The sequence below is a fragment of the Neopsephotus bourkii genome, unplaced genomic scaffold (assembly GCF_033783945.1).
Source record: "Neopsephotus bourkii isolate Nb327-2 ecotype Australia unplaced genomic scaffold, CSIRO-AGI_Nbou_v1 NB_616, whole genome shotgun sequence".
In the NCBI taxonomy this organism is placed as follows: domain Eukaryota; kingdom Metazoa; phylum Chordata; class Aves; order Psittaciformes; family Psittacidae; genus Neopsephotus; species Neopsephotus bourkii.
Genome location: NW_026901116.1, coordinates 2,294,874 through 2,308,049, shown reverse-complemented (window position 1 = coordinate 2,308,049; position 13,176 = coordinate 2,294,874). Strand labels below are relative to the sequence as shown.

General features: G+C 41.3%; 1 protein-coding gene across 8 annotated transcripts in view; it reads right to left on the bottom strand.

The window, feature by feature from the left end:
* SLC4A11 (solute carrier family 4 member 11) overlaps positions 1 to 13,176 on the bottom strand; it is a 144,858-nt gene that overhangs the window by 15,891 nt on the left and 115,791 nt on the right. For all 8 annotated transcript variants that reach the window (XM_061351932.1, XM_061351933.1, XM_061351934.1 and 5 more), the window contains 7 exons: positions 9,772 to 9,897; positions 8,904 to 9,017; positions 7,842 to 7,974; positions 7,455 to 7,528; positions 2,703 to 2,952; positions 1,833 to 1,939; positions 498 to 666 (listed from right to left, as the gene is read on the bottom strand). In XM_061351932.1, the coding sequence (XP_061207916.1) occupies positions 498 to 666; positions 1,833 to 1,939; positions 2,703 to 2,952; positions 7,455 to 7,528; positions 7,842 to 7,974; positions 8,904 to 9,017; positions 9,772 to 9,897 (973 nt within the window). The remainder of the gene's footprint in view (positions 1 to 497; positions 667 to 1,832; positions 1,940 to 2,702; positions 2,953 to 7,454; positions 7,529 to 7,841; positions 7,975 to 8,903; positions 9,018 to 9,771; positions 9,898 to 13,176) is intronic.

Genomic DNA, 13,176 nt, shown 5'->3' with positions numbered 1-13,176 from the left:
GCAACATCTCGACTCAAGTTTGCACATAAATCAGACCTTTCAGACATTAGACATACTGTGCTATTTCCACCTTCTCAGCTGGAGACTAAGAGCTCCAAACACTTCTTTTTCTGATGCTCAGCTGCAGCACATCATGTTATGACATTTATGCAGGTCATTGACTTTTTCATTTTCAAAAAGTTCCCTGTAGTGCAAGAGCAGCACAAGTTTTAGACTCCCTAGATATCTGTAGACCTCAGACCATACAAAAGATCTCCATAATATTCACCCATCGGTAAAGAAAAAACATGCTGAAGTGATGAGCTCATAGATGCTCTGTGGTTTTGACTTACTGCCACAGTATTGGGTATTGGGGATGGTGAGGAGTTAAGTAGTAGAGTTATCCTCATCTGTGACAACAGACATTCTGAAGAATTGATGTTCAAACAAGCTTTGGACAAGCAGTGCTGGGAAGAGGCTAAGTATATCCCTTCACAGACGAGTACCAAAAGCATTACCTGTTCTCTGGTGCATTTGTGAGTGACGCCACAATGTTCTGCTCTATAAAGAAGAGCATTGACAGGAGAAACCCTAGCCCCATGGCGCTCATCACTGACCCAATGGACAGGGACTGGACTGGGGCCAGCACGAACAAGCTCTCAGATGGATTGTAGTTGAATTTGGACACTGGAAAGAGGAGAGGAATGATGTTAGAAGGCATCTTCTCATCCAACCATCCACATGGACTCAAGTAATGTTTTACACATCATGAGCTGTTGGGAACCAATGCAGCAAGCCAGACATGATGCTCTGGCATGTGGGAGCCAGAAGGCCATAGAAGACAGGCTCATCTGGCTGTTTTAGTTTATTTTTTTCCTCCATCCTCTTAGAACTTGGCTGCCATCCTGATTTGACAGATTACTGCTACTCCTAGTGAGGCATTACATATATTTGAGCAAAACAAAAGAGGGAAACTTGTTTTCCACAGATGCAAGGCATTTTTAGATTAGAAAACCTTATTTCTAACAACAGTATCATCCTCCTGCTCAGTTAATCAACCAACAGAGGCATTTCGAAACTTCCTCATATCCAACAAGCTGTGCAAGGCATTTGAGTATGAAATGCCCCTACTTTCCTGTCATTGGAAGAAATCCATGACTAGGGATAAATCACACATGGCCAAACATCATTTTACAATCCAACTGGATGGAATGGCCATCACAGAAAAAAAAAAAAAAGCCATTTCTTATTTGTTTCCATACATTTCCTCACATCACCCACTCACGTCACTACAGGACAATGCAATTCCTGTCCCCATTATCGCTTCCTGATATGGAAAAGCTGATCTATTTGGCCAATGAATGGTGCCTCATATTTAGATTTCCTTGTGTTAACTTCAAACTGCGCAGATGCTCTGCACCATTTCACCTAAATTAGGAAAACGTAAACTGGAGACAAAGAGGACAGACTGGGATCATCAACTCTACGCCTGTATGACTGGCAACAACCCTTCCTGCCTGCTAATTACTCTTCCCTTTGTTCTTGCCCAGAAATTGTTGATCCTCTTCATTGTAAGAGATACGTACCTTAAATTACATTGACATGAAAAGGCACACTGGAATAATTTGTCTAGAGGAAAAACTTCATCCAGGCTTATTTGATTAAGGGGTTTGGATTAATTAAATCTAATACTGAGGAAATCTGAGCTCTTTGGGTAGTGCGAGGCACATGCGGTAATTGTGAAGTTGGATGTAGTTATATTTGCTATTTCTTTTGCTTAGCAAAACCTTCCTAGGATTTAATTTCTCTTATTTATGCATCCTATTATTACAGAGAATAAAAATATAACTTACTTTCAATTTCCTTGAAGATATAGGAACCCACAGCAGAGAAAGTCAGAACTGAAATCGGTAAGGCACAGTCGGATAGAATTTCCCGTACTCTGGCATGCAAATAAGGGCTGCAATTTAAAGACAAATAAAACCTTCCATCAACACCACGCTGTAGGGACAATCATGCAATCCAGATAGCATTAATGCTCTAACAAGTGAAAATTCAGTCCAATCTTGCAATTCTGAAGAGATACTTGGAGTGAAAAATTAGTCTGCAAATCAGCTTTAAATCCTCTGGAATCTATAGCCTTTGAAGCTTGATGAATGCATATGCAAAACCCATAAAGAAAGAAGAAACTAAGATGCAAGCTAGAAAATAAGTCCTCCAAACACCAATTTGTGTCTCATTTCTACTTCAGTTTAATTGCTTACTCAAGCATTTCAAATGAAGAGCTTTAAAGGCAATAGGAGTAAATCCCAAACTACAGCCGGGCATTTGACACCCAAGAGTACACTGAAGGTACATTTCCAGTAGACCTGCCAGCACCATCAGTGATTTTTGCCCACCAAAATGAGTCAATGCCTATTTTGAGGGAGTTACAGGAGTTCCAACATGAAATACATGGTTCACCCAAAGCTTTCTAACAAGTCACTTGCGACGCCAAACCAAATACGGAAGGCCATCATTGAGTGACTGAACATTTTGTTCTGCTGCAAACACTTTCCAGGTGGCCAGCCAAGTTCATGTCTGGCTTTGGCTTCCACCAGCACTAATGGAAGAGTTCCATCTGATTTTTCTGGGTTACAAAGTTAAGATCTAAACCATTAGTGATTCCTCACAGGTAATACGAGATAATCAGTAGTCTGAGCTCTAAGACTGAAGTAACTCACCTTTTCTTAAACTGATAGAGCGTATGACCAAGCCAAAGGGTACCCAGCATCAACATGAGACTAAGGACGGCAGTTTCACGCCCATAATGCACATCATGCGTGCCTGTTTGATTCTCTAGGGACATGGATCTGCTCACTGATGAATTCATCAAGAAGGTGGTATTGATGCCGAGGCTTGGAATAGCATCAGTTGGTGCTTTTTCCAAGTAACTTTCTCCTGTGCGCCCACTGTAGTAATATTTCTTAAAAACTGCACAAACAACCAACAGGCAAAGCATTAGGATACGTTTGTGACAATCAAAGCAAGTAAAATAAAGTGGTTCTTCCTTGCTTGATCATGCAGTATTAATGTTATGCTTCACCAGGTTTATAGCTCTACCCTTGAACCAGTGAAAAGAAATCATGAGTGCTTCTCTTTAACAGCTAAGAAGTTGAGCTGATCTAAAGCAACATGTTTGAACTGTAAGGACTTTCAGTGCTAATTATCAATGTGATTTTGTTCCTAGCACTGGAATCACTGCTCTTATATATATATATATTTAACACTTACTTTCAGTAGCCTGATAAACAAATTCCATCAACATCTCTATAGAAATTAACAGCAGCTAGGCTGCACAGATACTTCAGTGGACCTCAAAATGTCCAGTAATTACTTTTCCTCCAGGGCTGGTCCAGATTATAAAGGTAAGTGTTGATGGCATGAAAAACCTGGCAGAACATTTGAATTTACACTGCAAATGGAAATTGAGTTAGAGAGTACCTGAAGCAAACCTGTACAAGCAAAACACCCATGAACACCTTTGGAACTATCCATAAATGTATTGGGTTAGCTCAGAAGCATTTATATAAGTAATTAACAGTTGAAAATGCACTCTTGCTTTTGAGCATTTAGGCAGCTGTGTTCCCATTTCTATAACGTTGGCTAGCTCCCAGCATATAAATGTGGGTTTGGAGTGATTGTACCTCTTTGGGAAGCAAGAGCTTGAGGTGCTACAAGGAGCAAATAAAAGCAGAAGATGGAAGTTGGGTTTTGCATCCTTGGTGCTCCCATGATCAGACAGCAGCAGGCAGCACCCGCTGCCCCCCATACCAGTGGGAAGATACAGAAGGATGGAAACCACCATATCAGAGCGTTGCAGCCTCTCTACCTTTCTTCTCTTTAGTCAAAATACCCCTTGAACTTTGCATAGAGAAACCCAATACTCTTGAGCCAAAAACACAACAATCTGAAGCTCAGGCTACAATACTCACAACATTTCCCCCCAACCCCAAATAACAACCAATTTTCTTATCCGCAGCAGGAAAAGCAGGCAAACCAAACTGGAATTCTAAATATTTGAAACCAAGCAAAACTTCAAGCATTCTTGCAAAGCACAACTGGTATTCTCAATCACCTTGATTTTGGCTGAAGCACAGTTTACTGCTGGTTTGGAGCTCACCCTAGTGTAAAATGCCCCGTGTTTAGCCGTAGTGTGATTTTAACAGCACTAATAATCTTTTTCTACCACCTGTATGTTTAAAAAGGAGTTAGGGCATTTGACAAGTGGATGGAGTCAATAGGGCATACAGGTCATGAGAAAAAAAAAACCTGGTTGCTTCATATTCAGTACTTCTGTATATGGATTATAGATCATAGAAGGTTTACAGTTCAAGATTTAACTTTTCAATTTACTCTCAGTAGCAGAAATAAGGAGACCATTGCACTATTAAAGCATGAGAAAGGTTCCCCCAGCAAGGAGCAATTACAGCCTCAGTTAGCACTGAGTATTCCCACATCGTGTGCTGCGGAAGATATTTTGCTATCATTTCCTCCCTCCATCCTCGCAGCTGCATCCAGCCCAGCAGGACACCCACACCTGCTTTGCAAAGAGGTAAACTGAGGCACTGAGCAGTGCCATGACCCATGTACCAGTACAGAATAGGTTGTTGGAGGATTTGTGGTTTCTGGCTCTAAACATGAAAGGACACTTTTGTCATAACAGAAGTGATTATGGCAGCATTTCCTGGGGATTAGCAGCTGGCCAGGGCTAACTGACTGTTCACCATCTCAACTGACCTTAAGTGTTACTAAATCCTAACAACATATACAGTTACTGAGCATGTGATAAACCAACAGCATGCACAACCCAGCAACTATGCAGAATGTATTTGCATTCCTCTGCATTTAGATTTGAACTAGAACAAATAAGAAACAAGTTACTTTGTTCTGGGTGTTGTGGATTTACTCAATTTCCCAACACTTACAATCATAGAATCAACCAGGTTGGAAAAGACCTTTAAGATCACTTGGCTATACTGCAATAATACATTAAGGGCTGAGCACATCTTTGGTGCCCTGCCTTCAGCCTCACTATACCTACACTCCCTCTCAGGCTGCAATTCAATCTGCAGCCACCTCAAAACCAGATAGGATTGCTCCACTCAATCCTGGATACCGAGAAAGAAAATTTGACTTTACTTTTTAGTTAAAGCATCAAAAACATGCCAACATGGCTAGTGGAGGCCTTCATCCTGCACCATGGACTTAATATAATGTGACTCCTGCAGATTTATAGCTTGTTTTTATAACAGAGAGAAGTGAATCTGGTTGCCCATGCTGAGAGAGAGCAGCAGAGCAGGTGGTTCCCTTGCTGAAACAGAGCCATACTCAAGCCTAGCGTGTGCTCAAGTTCCCTCCAACAACATTAACTCGCTTTGTTTGCTTCAGCCAGTTCACCACCGTTTCCTGCAGAGTGCAGATGTCAAGATCAAACAAACACAGCTCTGGTGGCTGGGCCACGCGGTGAAAACAAAGTGTCACCAGGACAGCATGAATGCACATGGCTGGATTCCTCTGTATGGTATCACATTCCTCCACCCTTCTTTCCTGCACATGTATGAGTACCTTGCAAAAAATCAAGGCTATAAACAGACTGAGGAAAACTTATCTGGGCAGGAGAAAGTGCTCTCTTGACATTAAGGAAGCCCAAAGCTGCTGTCAGCTGGCTAGCCATAACCAGAACACATTGAACAGCATGGAGAAAGTACCAGCTTTCTCTTTCTGCTTAACTGCTCAACTGAAGCTCTGAGTGGGAGGAGGAGGACGCGGCAGCAGCAGCCATCACCTCCTGCTATAAAACAAGGAGTGAAAGATGACAGACAAGCATGCAGACATGGTCTGCACTGTTATGTGTTTAAATATGAGCACCGAGGGGGTTAAGAACAGTCTGTGCTCGGCAGCATCAGTGCCCTCCATCTGAAGACATGGCAGGATCTGGGGTCCCATCTGCTGATGCACTGATAGTCCCAGATGCAGCTGAAGCCAGAGTGAGCTGGAAAATGGCAGGAGTGTTGGTTTGATCTCATTACCATTGGTCCTACAAATTCAGCCCTTCCCAAGTACAAGGCAGAATGGTGCTAATTCACTAATTATACTAATTAACCTCCAGAAGCCTCTCCTGTCCCCACTGCAATATTGTTGTATTGAGCAAATACTCATGTATTACTTGCATGTTCCTGGAAGTCTGGCAGCTGAGATCAATGGATGTTTTCTGTACCTTTAACCTGCATTTCATGCCCCTGCTATGGGAAATCAGCTCTCTCCTACAGAAGCACTGTGAACATTTGCAGTTGCTCACTTTTACAGAGAACAGGAACAGAGTTCAGGTACACCTAAAAAGCCACAGGGAGACTGTCCCATGCCTCCAGAACAGGGCACTAACAGTACACATTAAGCAAAGTTCACAGCTACACGGTGAGCGAGGAGAAAGCAAAGTATCCCAGGACAGCTTCTCCTTCACCAAGCTTTGTCTAAACAGGGTATCTGAGAGATGCAGGTGTTCTGCAGAGTCAAAACCCCCTTTCTATTGCACAATCAAAGCACATATAAGCCAAATTAAGGATTCCCTATGAAGCAAGGAAGTATCTCACTTCAAATTGCTTTGCAGTGTCAAACTTGCTCTTTGAAGGTGCTCTCACTGCATGCAAGATACCATAATGAGCCAAGCCCAAGTATCCTGAAAACAAGCTCAATGTGCTTAGGTATGTCCTGAAGGATTTCAAAGGATGGCCCAAGCTTGGTTATCCCTTAGGTTACAAAACCCAAGGAATGTAGACTTTGACAACTTCCCACTGGGATGCACAGACATATTGCCAACCACAAGGCATTTCTGCCAACATCTTCCACCTTCACAAATACATCCTGCCAATCCTGATGGGAAGAGAGGTACCAGAGAAATCCGTTACGCTCCAAGGCTGCTCACCTAGAACTTAACTAATGAGGACCAAGCAACTGGAAGGGCAGAATAGCTTTAGGAGCATGCTGGAAAGCACTAAGCCCTCCTGCTGCCATTAAGGAAGGGTCTCGCATTAGAATGGGCAATCTCAAGCCATATAGTTTTAATAATATGGTTAGGAGAGAGGTCTCAATGCCCTGCATTTAAAATGGACCTTTTTTTTTTTTTTTTGCCAGGACCAAAGAGACTGGTATCAAGAAAAGACTTCCAAAGTAATATTATTAGGGTTTTTCCATTCAGTAAAAGTTAAGACATTAAATCCTATCTCAGCTAACTAAAATTAGATCTGATAGAAATCCTGAACATCCAGGTAACCTGCTGACAAAGCGCTGTTTCAATCTCACACTGATTTAGTTTCACCCTGGAGACCCTGAATGAACACGGAACAAGCAAACATCATGCCTATTTGCAGCCTTGCATTTCTCTGACAAGGAAGCAAAGCAGAGATCTGCATTGAAAACATTGTTGGAAAACTTACCTTTAATAATGCCTTTGAAGGCATCAAGCACAAATGTGATGGATATAAAAAGCGCAATTATTTCTTCTGTTGACCTGTGGAAAAAATCCCAGGCATTAATGTAGCCATTAGAAGAGTCTGCATTCAACTCCATTCAAAGGAAAAATAAGCATATTCATGCATTTACATGAAATTATACTGATTTTAGTTAAACTCCAACTCAGGAAACAAAACCCAGTGAATCTTTTAAGCGCTTCTTTCAAGCTGGAACAATAAGCTGAAATGATACTAGCTTCATCTCATAAAACACGTTTTGCAGTAAGTTTGTAATTAAGGAGCTTGTGGAATGTGTAATTTTTCCATTTGCTGAATAATCTGATCAAAATATGACTTCTTGAAAATAGCTACCTTTTAAAGAGTTTCATCAGAAGACTGAAATTAAAGAGGGAGTACATCACAAGGAAAAAGCTGTTCCACAGTCCAATCCAGGCATAGAAAGCACTGAAATCCAAGTTGTAGTCATCACAGATTCCTCGGATGACTGCAAAAGTGAAGTATTCACATGTCAGATTAAACTTCTGTTATTACCACCCTGTGATCACCATCTGCTTGATGGCAAAATGCACCATTTTCAAGACTTCACCCCAATGGACTTATGGCAGATACCATTAGAGGCCTGTTCTTGCACATCCAAGTGAAGAGAGGATCAACCCAAACTGTTTTACTCTTCCCCACCCCTTTTCTCCACTAGAAAAGTGAAGAAACACTTGGAAAACTATTCTCCACTCAAAGCATCTTTCCTAGGGATTAAGGCCACAGAATCAGCCCTTGGAATTTGCTCTCACTGACATTCCAGGATGCTGTTGATGAAGGTATCTCATACGTGTTTTTGCACCCTGTGTACTCAGCCACTGCGTTATGGACAAAGCCTCCTGTTTTAAACCTTTCAAGCTTATCATAGCCTCTCTGACTGTTCCTATAGGTATTGAGTTTGCTCCTTCACACCTGTGGCTCAGTAGTATCAGCTTGCAACTGCAACCATAAAGCTATTAACCACATCTTAACAGACAAAACAAAAAGCTCCCAAACTAACTCACCTCACCCCCATAAAAACTACCAAACCAAACGACAAGAAACATTTTGTTTCAGGCTCTTAGCATCAAGCTTGTTAAAGGCAGTCACATAAGAAAACCATTAGACGAAAAATATTTCCTCCCTTAAGCATTTCTTTTCATTGCTTTATCTTACAAGTGTTTTTTCTACACAAAATGATTCCTTTAGAAACCAATTTTAACTAAACCTGAATCAAATTCCTCCCCTTTCCCTCAGCACCAGAAGCATCTCTTTAACATTGATTTATTAAACAAATGCAACTAAAGCTCTAGCAGGATTGTAAAGCTCTTGCACAAAGTCCCATTCCATCAAACCCAATCACACCAGTCCCATGACGTACATGTTTAATAGACTTACCATTAATGTAGAGTGCTAAAGGAGCTGTAGTTAGGAGTACAACTAGAGGCTGCCCTGAAAAGAGTGCATAAAGCAGCCCTCCAATACACTGGCCAACGATTGTCTTCTGCACATCTACAAGCAATTAGGAAGGAAGGAAATAAACAGGGTTTTAAACCAACACCTCCTTGACCAAGGAGCATTCATGAGGCATAAAAGCCAACTGCTAATGAGTAAGGGCAATATTCAGAGGGTATAGAGGTAAGACTGTGAAAGCAAGAAGTGATCCTTTGCCAACAAACTTGAACCAGTAATTTAGGAGGCCATCAGGTTTCCAGATGTTGAACTGTGAATGCTGGGGTTTTTATTTGATTTGGGGGTTTCGTTTCTTTTTTCCCCTCCTTTGTTTTGTTTTTTTAGCACCTATTTTGCATAGCTATAAAAACATAACCAGTGTTTGTGGAAGCCTTCAGGACAAGATTTCAACTAAGACTCCTATGGACTCTAACAGCAGTATGAACTGCTTCAAGGCCACAGCTGAGATAGAGCAAAGCATCATTTGCTACAGCAGTGGTTTGGATACTAGCAATCAGAATCAGATCAAAAGCACAGGAGCTTGTACTAGAAAAATGTGCAGATTACATAGTCAGAAAGTGAGCATCATTTAAAAACACAGCAGCACGTATCTAAGTTCAGGTCAGATGATACTATCCAAAGTAGTGTTAATTTTATCTAGTCTTTCAAGAAATATGTGCAAATATACAATTAGAAAACCTTCAGTTATGGGATTTTTTCAGTAAATAAAAGCTATCACAACTTTTTGTGTCCAGTGCTACCCAGTTTGGATACATGGAATCCTATAACAGATGCACAAATCCAACAAACTCACCAATAACTCCTCGGGTATTTTCATCATTGAGTGACCCAAAAGCAATGGATGGAAGGAGGCAGGCAAAGTACAGAAAGATCATAGTTGTGATGTACTTCCCTATAGCTTTGTTGTTTCCAATAATACCTAGTGTAAACCATAACAAAAGTCATGTTAGTACTGTCAATTTATAAAGCATTCAAACTCTACTCAAATCAGCCATATGTACCAATAAGTTCTTTTCATGTTGAAAGGCAGATGTAGAAATTCAGTCCATATTTAGTCTTAAACATATAGGTAGGTCTTTAACATTTGATTTTGTACAACCATGCTCTTTTGTTCATCTGGGACCATAAGGAGAAGCACCAACATGTCACCAGTTTGCTTGAACTGGCATTCCTGGCATCATAAAAGCAGGAAATACTCAAAGCCTTTCATTCAGTTTTGCCAGCCCCAAAAGCTTGGAATAGGATCAAAGCAGAAACCATAAGTTTAGGTTTTATAAACCCCCTATCCCTACCTTTTAATACCAATTTTATAGGTATTCCGGTCTATGCCACTAATGAATTTCATGGTGATCGCTCATCTTCACAACTCACAGTGCCTTGAGCAGGAAAACATGAAGCACTTCATTTTCCCTTAGGCAGAAATCTGAGATTATAGGCTTGAAATCAATAATATGGTATGCTGAGCAAATTAGTGCTAGCAGACTTACAAAAACAAATGGCACAAGAGGTCAGGAATGTGTATGTTAGGAGTTTTGTCCTTTAAAAAAAAGACCCTTTCTAAAAGAATGGCTTCTTTCTTTTCCACCCACTCACCCCTCTCATCTCTATCGGAAAAAACACACCAGGCCAAAACAAAAGCAGCCAGAGAGAGAATTAAAGTGTCATAATATGAATTTAAGGGCCTCTGAAGTAGCTTCCCTTCCCTTTCCTGTTTTCAGGCTGATGCGCATCCCCCAGTGAGCTCATATCACACAAGAGAAAGGATGAGAGATGGCCACAGCTGATATTGCTTGAGGAGAACAGTTTTTTCCACAGTACAGCCTCTTCAGAGAAAACCTTAAAGCAGCCTTCAAGCTGCTTGTGCCACCATCCTTGAGGGTGTTTCTGCTGTGAGACACTTGGACGAGATTGGAGTTGCCTAATTCTACTTTCTGGAAGCCTCTTTAGCAGTTAGCTTTCACACAGGCATCTGCCTCTAAGCTCCCAAAAGTCCATCTCAGTTTCTGCAAGCATCAGTCCCTTGCCAAGAGAGCTACAAGCTGCTGAGTTGAATCAGAGAAGGCAGGGCTTTGCATTAGAGGCTGTTGGGGCAACACAGAGAATCTGGACATTGTCACAACAGACTAACTGCATCCCTGTAATGAAATTTCAGTCAATGACTTTGGGATCTTATCTAACATCTGCTTTCTGCACCATTTGCTGTGCAGAGATAAGGAGAGGAGGAGGATGCAGAAACCAAAAATCAAAGATGATGAGTAATGAAAAGGCAGCCACATGAATAAAGGGACACCTTGCGATGGTTCCTGTTCACAGACACAAGAAACAGACAAAAATAGGACTTTTGATGCTCAGCAGCCTCAAAATAAATGGCAGGGGCTAAAACTTGACAAGAGACATCTCAAGCATGCAAATATGAGCCTGACCTTCCAGGAGTCATAGGACTGGCTGTTTCCAGGCAGATTCCTTTCAGTTTACTATGAAGATTCTGAAACCACAGACCACATTCCTGACCACACTTGGCAAGCAAAGGGCCTGAAATCTACTTCTTGCAGATGAAGCTTTCTCATGTGACCTCAAGTCCAACAGATGTAGGCTCCTACCTCACACTCCTAAGTGCCCAAGACCTTGAGGGAAAAGGAAAGACTTGGCCGGATAAACAGATTTATACAAAGAGATGATCACATCCTTGTTCAGAGGACTCTGTACCATTCCAGAATGCTGCTTTTTGGACAAAGGAGACTTTCCAACATGAATGGTCAGAGGTAACAATGCCTGAAAGCTTTGAAATCATTCAGAAGATGACAGGCAACCGGGACCGAGGAAACAACTAATAGGAAAAGAAAACCTCATTTGCTGAGCAGAGAAAGGTACATAAATGATGAGGTGCTTTCTAAAAACATCTTTCAGGTAGATAAACCGTAGTACGAGATGGCTGAAGGAAGGAAGAAGCCTTGAAGAGCATCACAAAAGCTCATCATGCGTGGCTTTTAGTTTCAGGCTCTGTCTTTGCAAAGCAAGCAGCAGGAGTCCTTCCTGATCAAGGGGGTCCTTCTGCCACATCATGGCTGGATTCAAAACTTTCTGTACAATGCAGTACTTTTGTTAGACCATGATCAGTCAGATGAGATCCAAAGAGCAAAGAATCCCTCCTGGTGGGCAGGAAAATTCACTTCACAATGGAGACAATAATTGAACATCCCCTTTCACAAACACGATTAATCACTTTAATTACAGTTGAAACCATGGTGAAATACAGCCTCATTGTACAGATACACCTGCAACAAGCACTAAAAATGCAGTATTTACCACCATTTACCTTTTGCCTTTTTAAAGTCAACATCTGGCTAAACAGATTGAGGGTCTATTTGCAATCTAGGGACTGACATGACTTCATTGAAAAGAAGGTGGGCTGCAGTATGATGGCATTTCATCTGCAGCAGGCTCATAAAGCCGTTGAATAACGTGTCACTCCAACTGCACAATCTAAATGTGTAGCAGCGAAATCAACTCTGGGTCCAGCTGTGAAACTAGAGTAGCTGACTATTACAGAAGCAATCCCTTGAAATTAAGGTACATCTACGCATTGAAATGGGAGGCAATTATGTGCATCAGTATGACAGTTCTATTTAACTTGCTTCCATTTCTAAAACGTCGTAGTTTTAAAAAGACAAGGTTAGAGCTGCAGAGAAAACTGAAGCACTGCTGGCCTCACTTTGCTTCATCAATAAATTAGCAGCCAAGAGACCCAGAGATTGGGACTAGAGCTCCTTAATCTACTAATTGTACATTTACTGGAGCAAAATAGAGACAGATGAACATTCTACGTGATGTCTATTAACATTCCTTCCCAATTCTCTGAAATATCCAATGCAAAGCAAGTTTAATTACACTGATCTGCAACACAGCAGTGAGGATGTTTCTATTAAAACCCTGATTTAAAAACACCACCTTTCAGTGCTAAAGCTCAGTAAGGATATCTGTTCACAGGTCTTGAGCCATAAAGCCTCAAAGCGTTACAAACTTCTGCTAATGTCCTTAGGCAGAGCATTAGCTTATGTCAATGGCTGCTAAATTCTGCCCAGTTTTCTGAAGATGAAGAGATCAGTCTCCCCTGATGTCCTGTGAAGAGTAAATCACAGTACAATTGAGACTAAGAACTGGAAAAGGAACTCCAGTCTTACTGATTTTGGAGCACAGA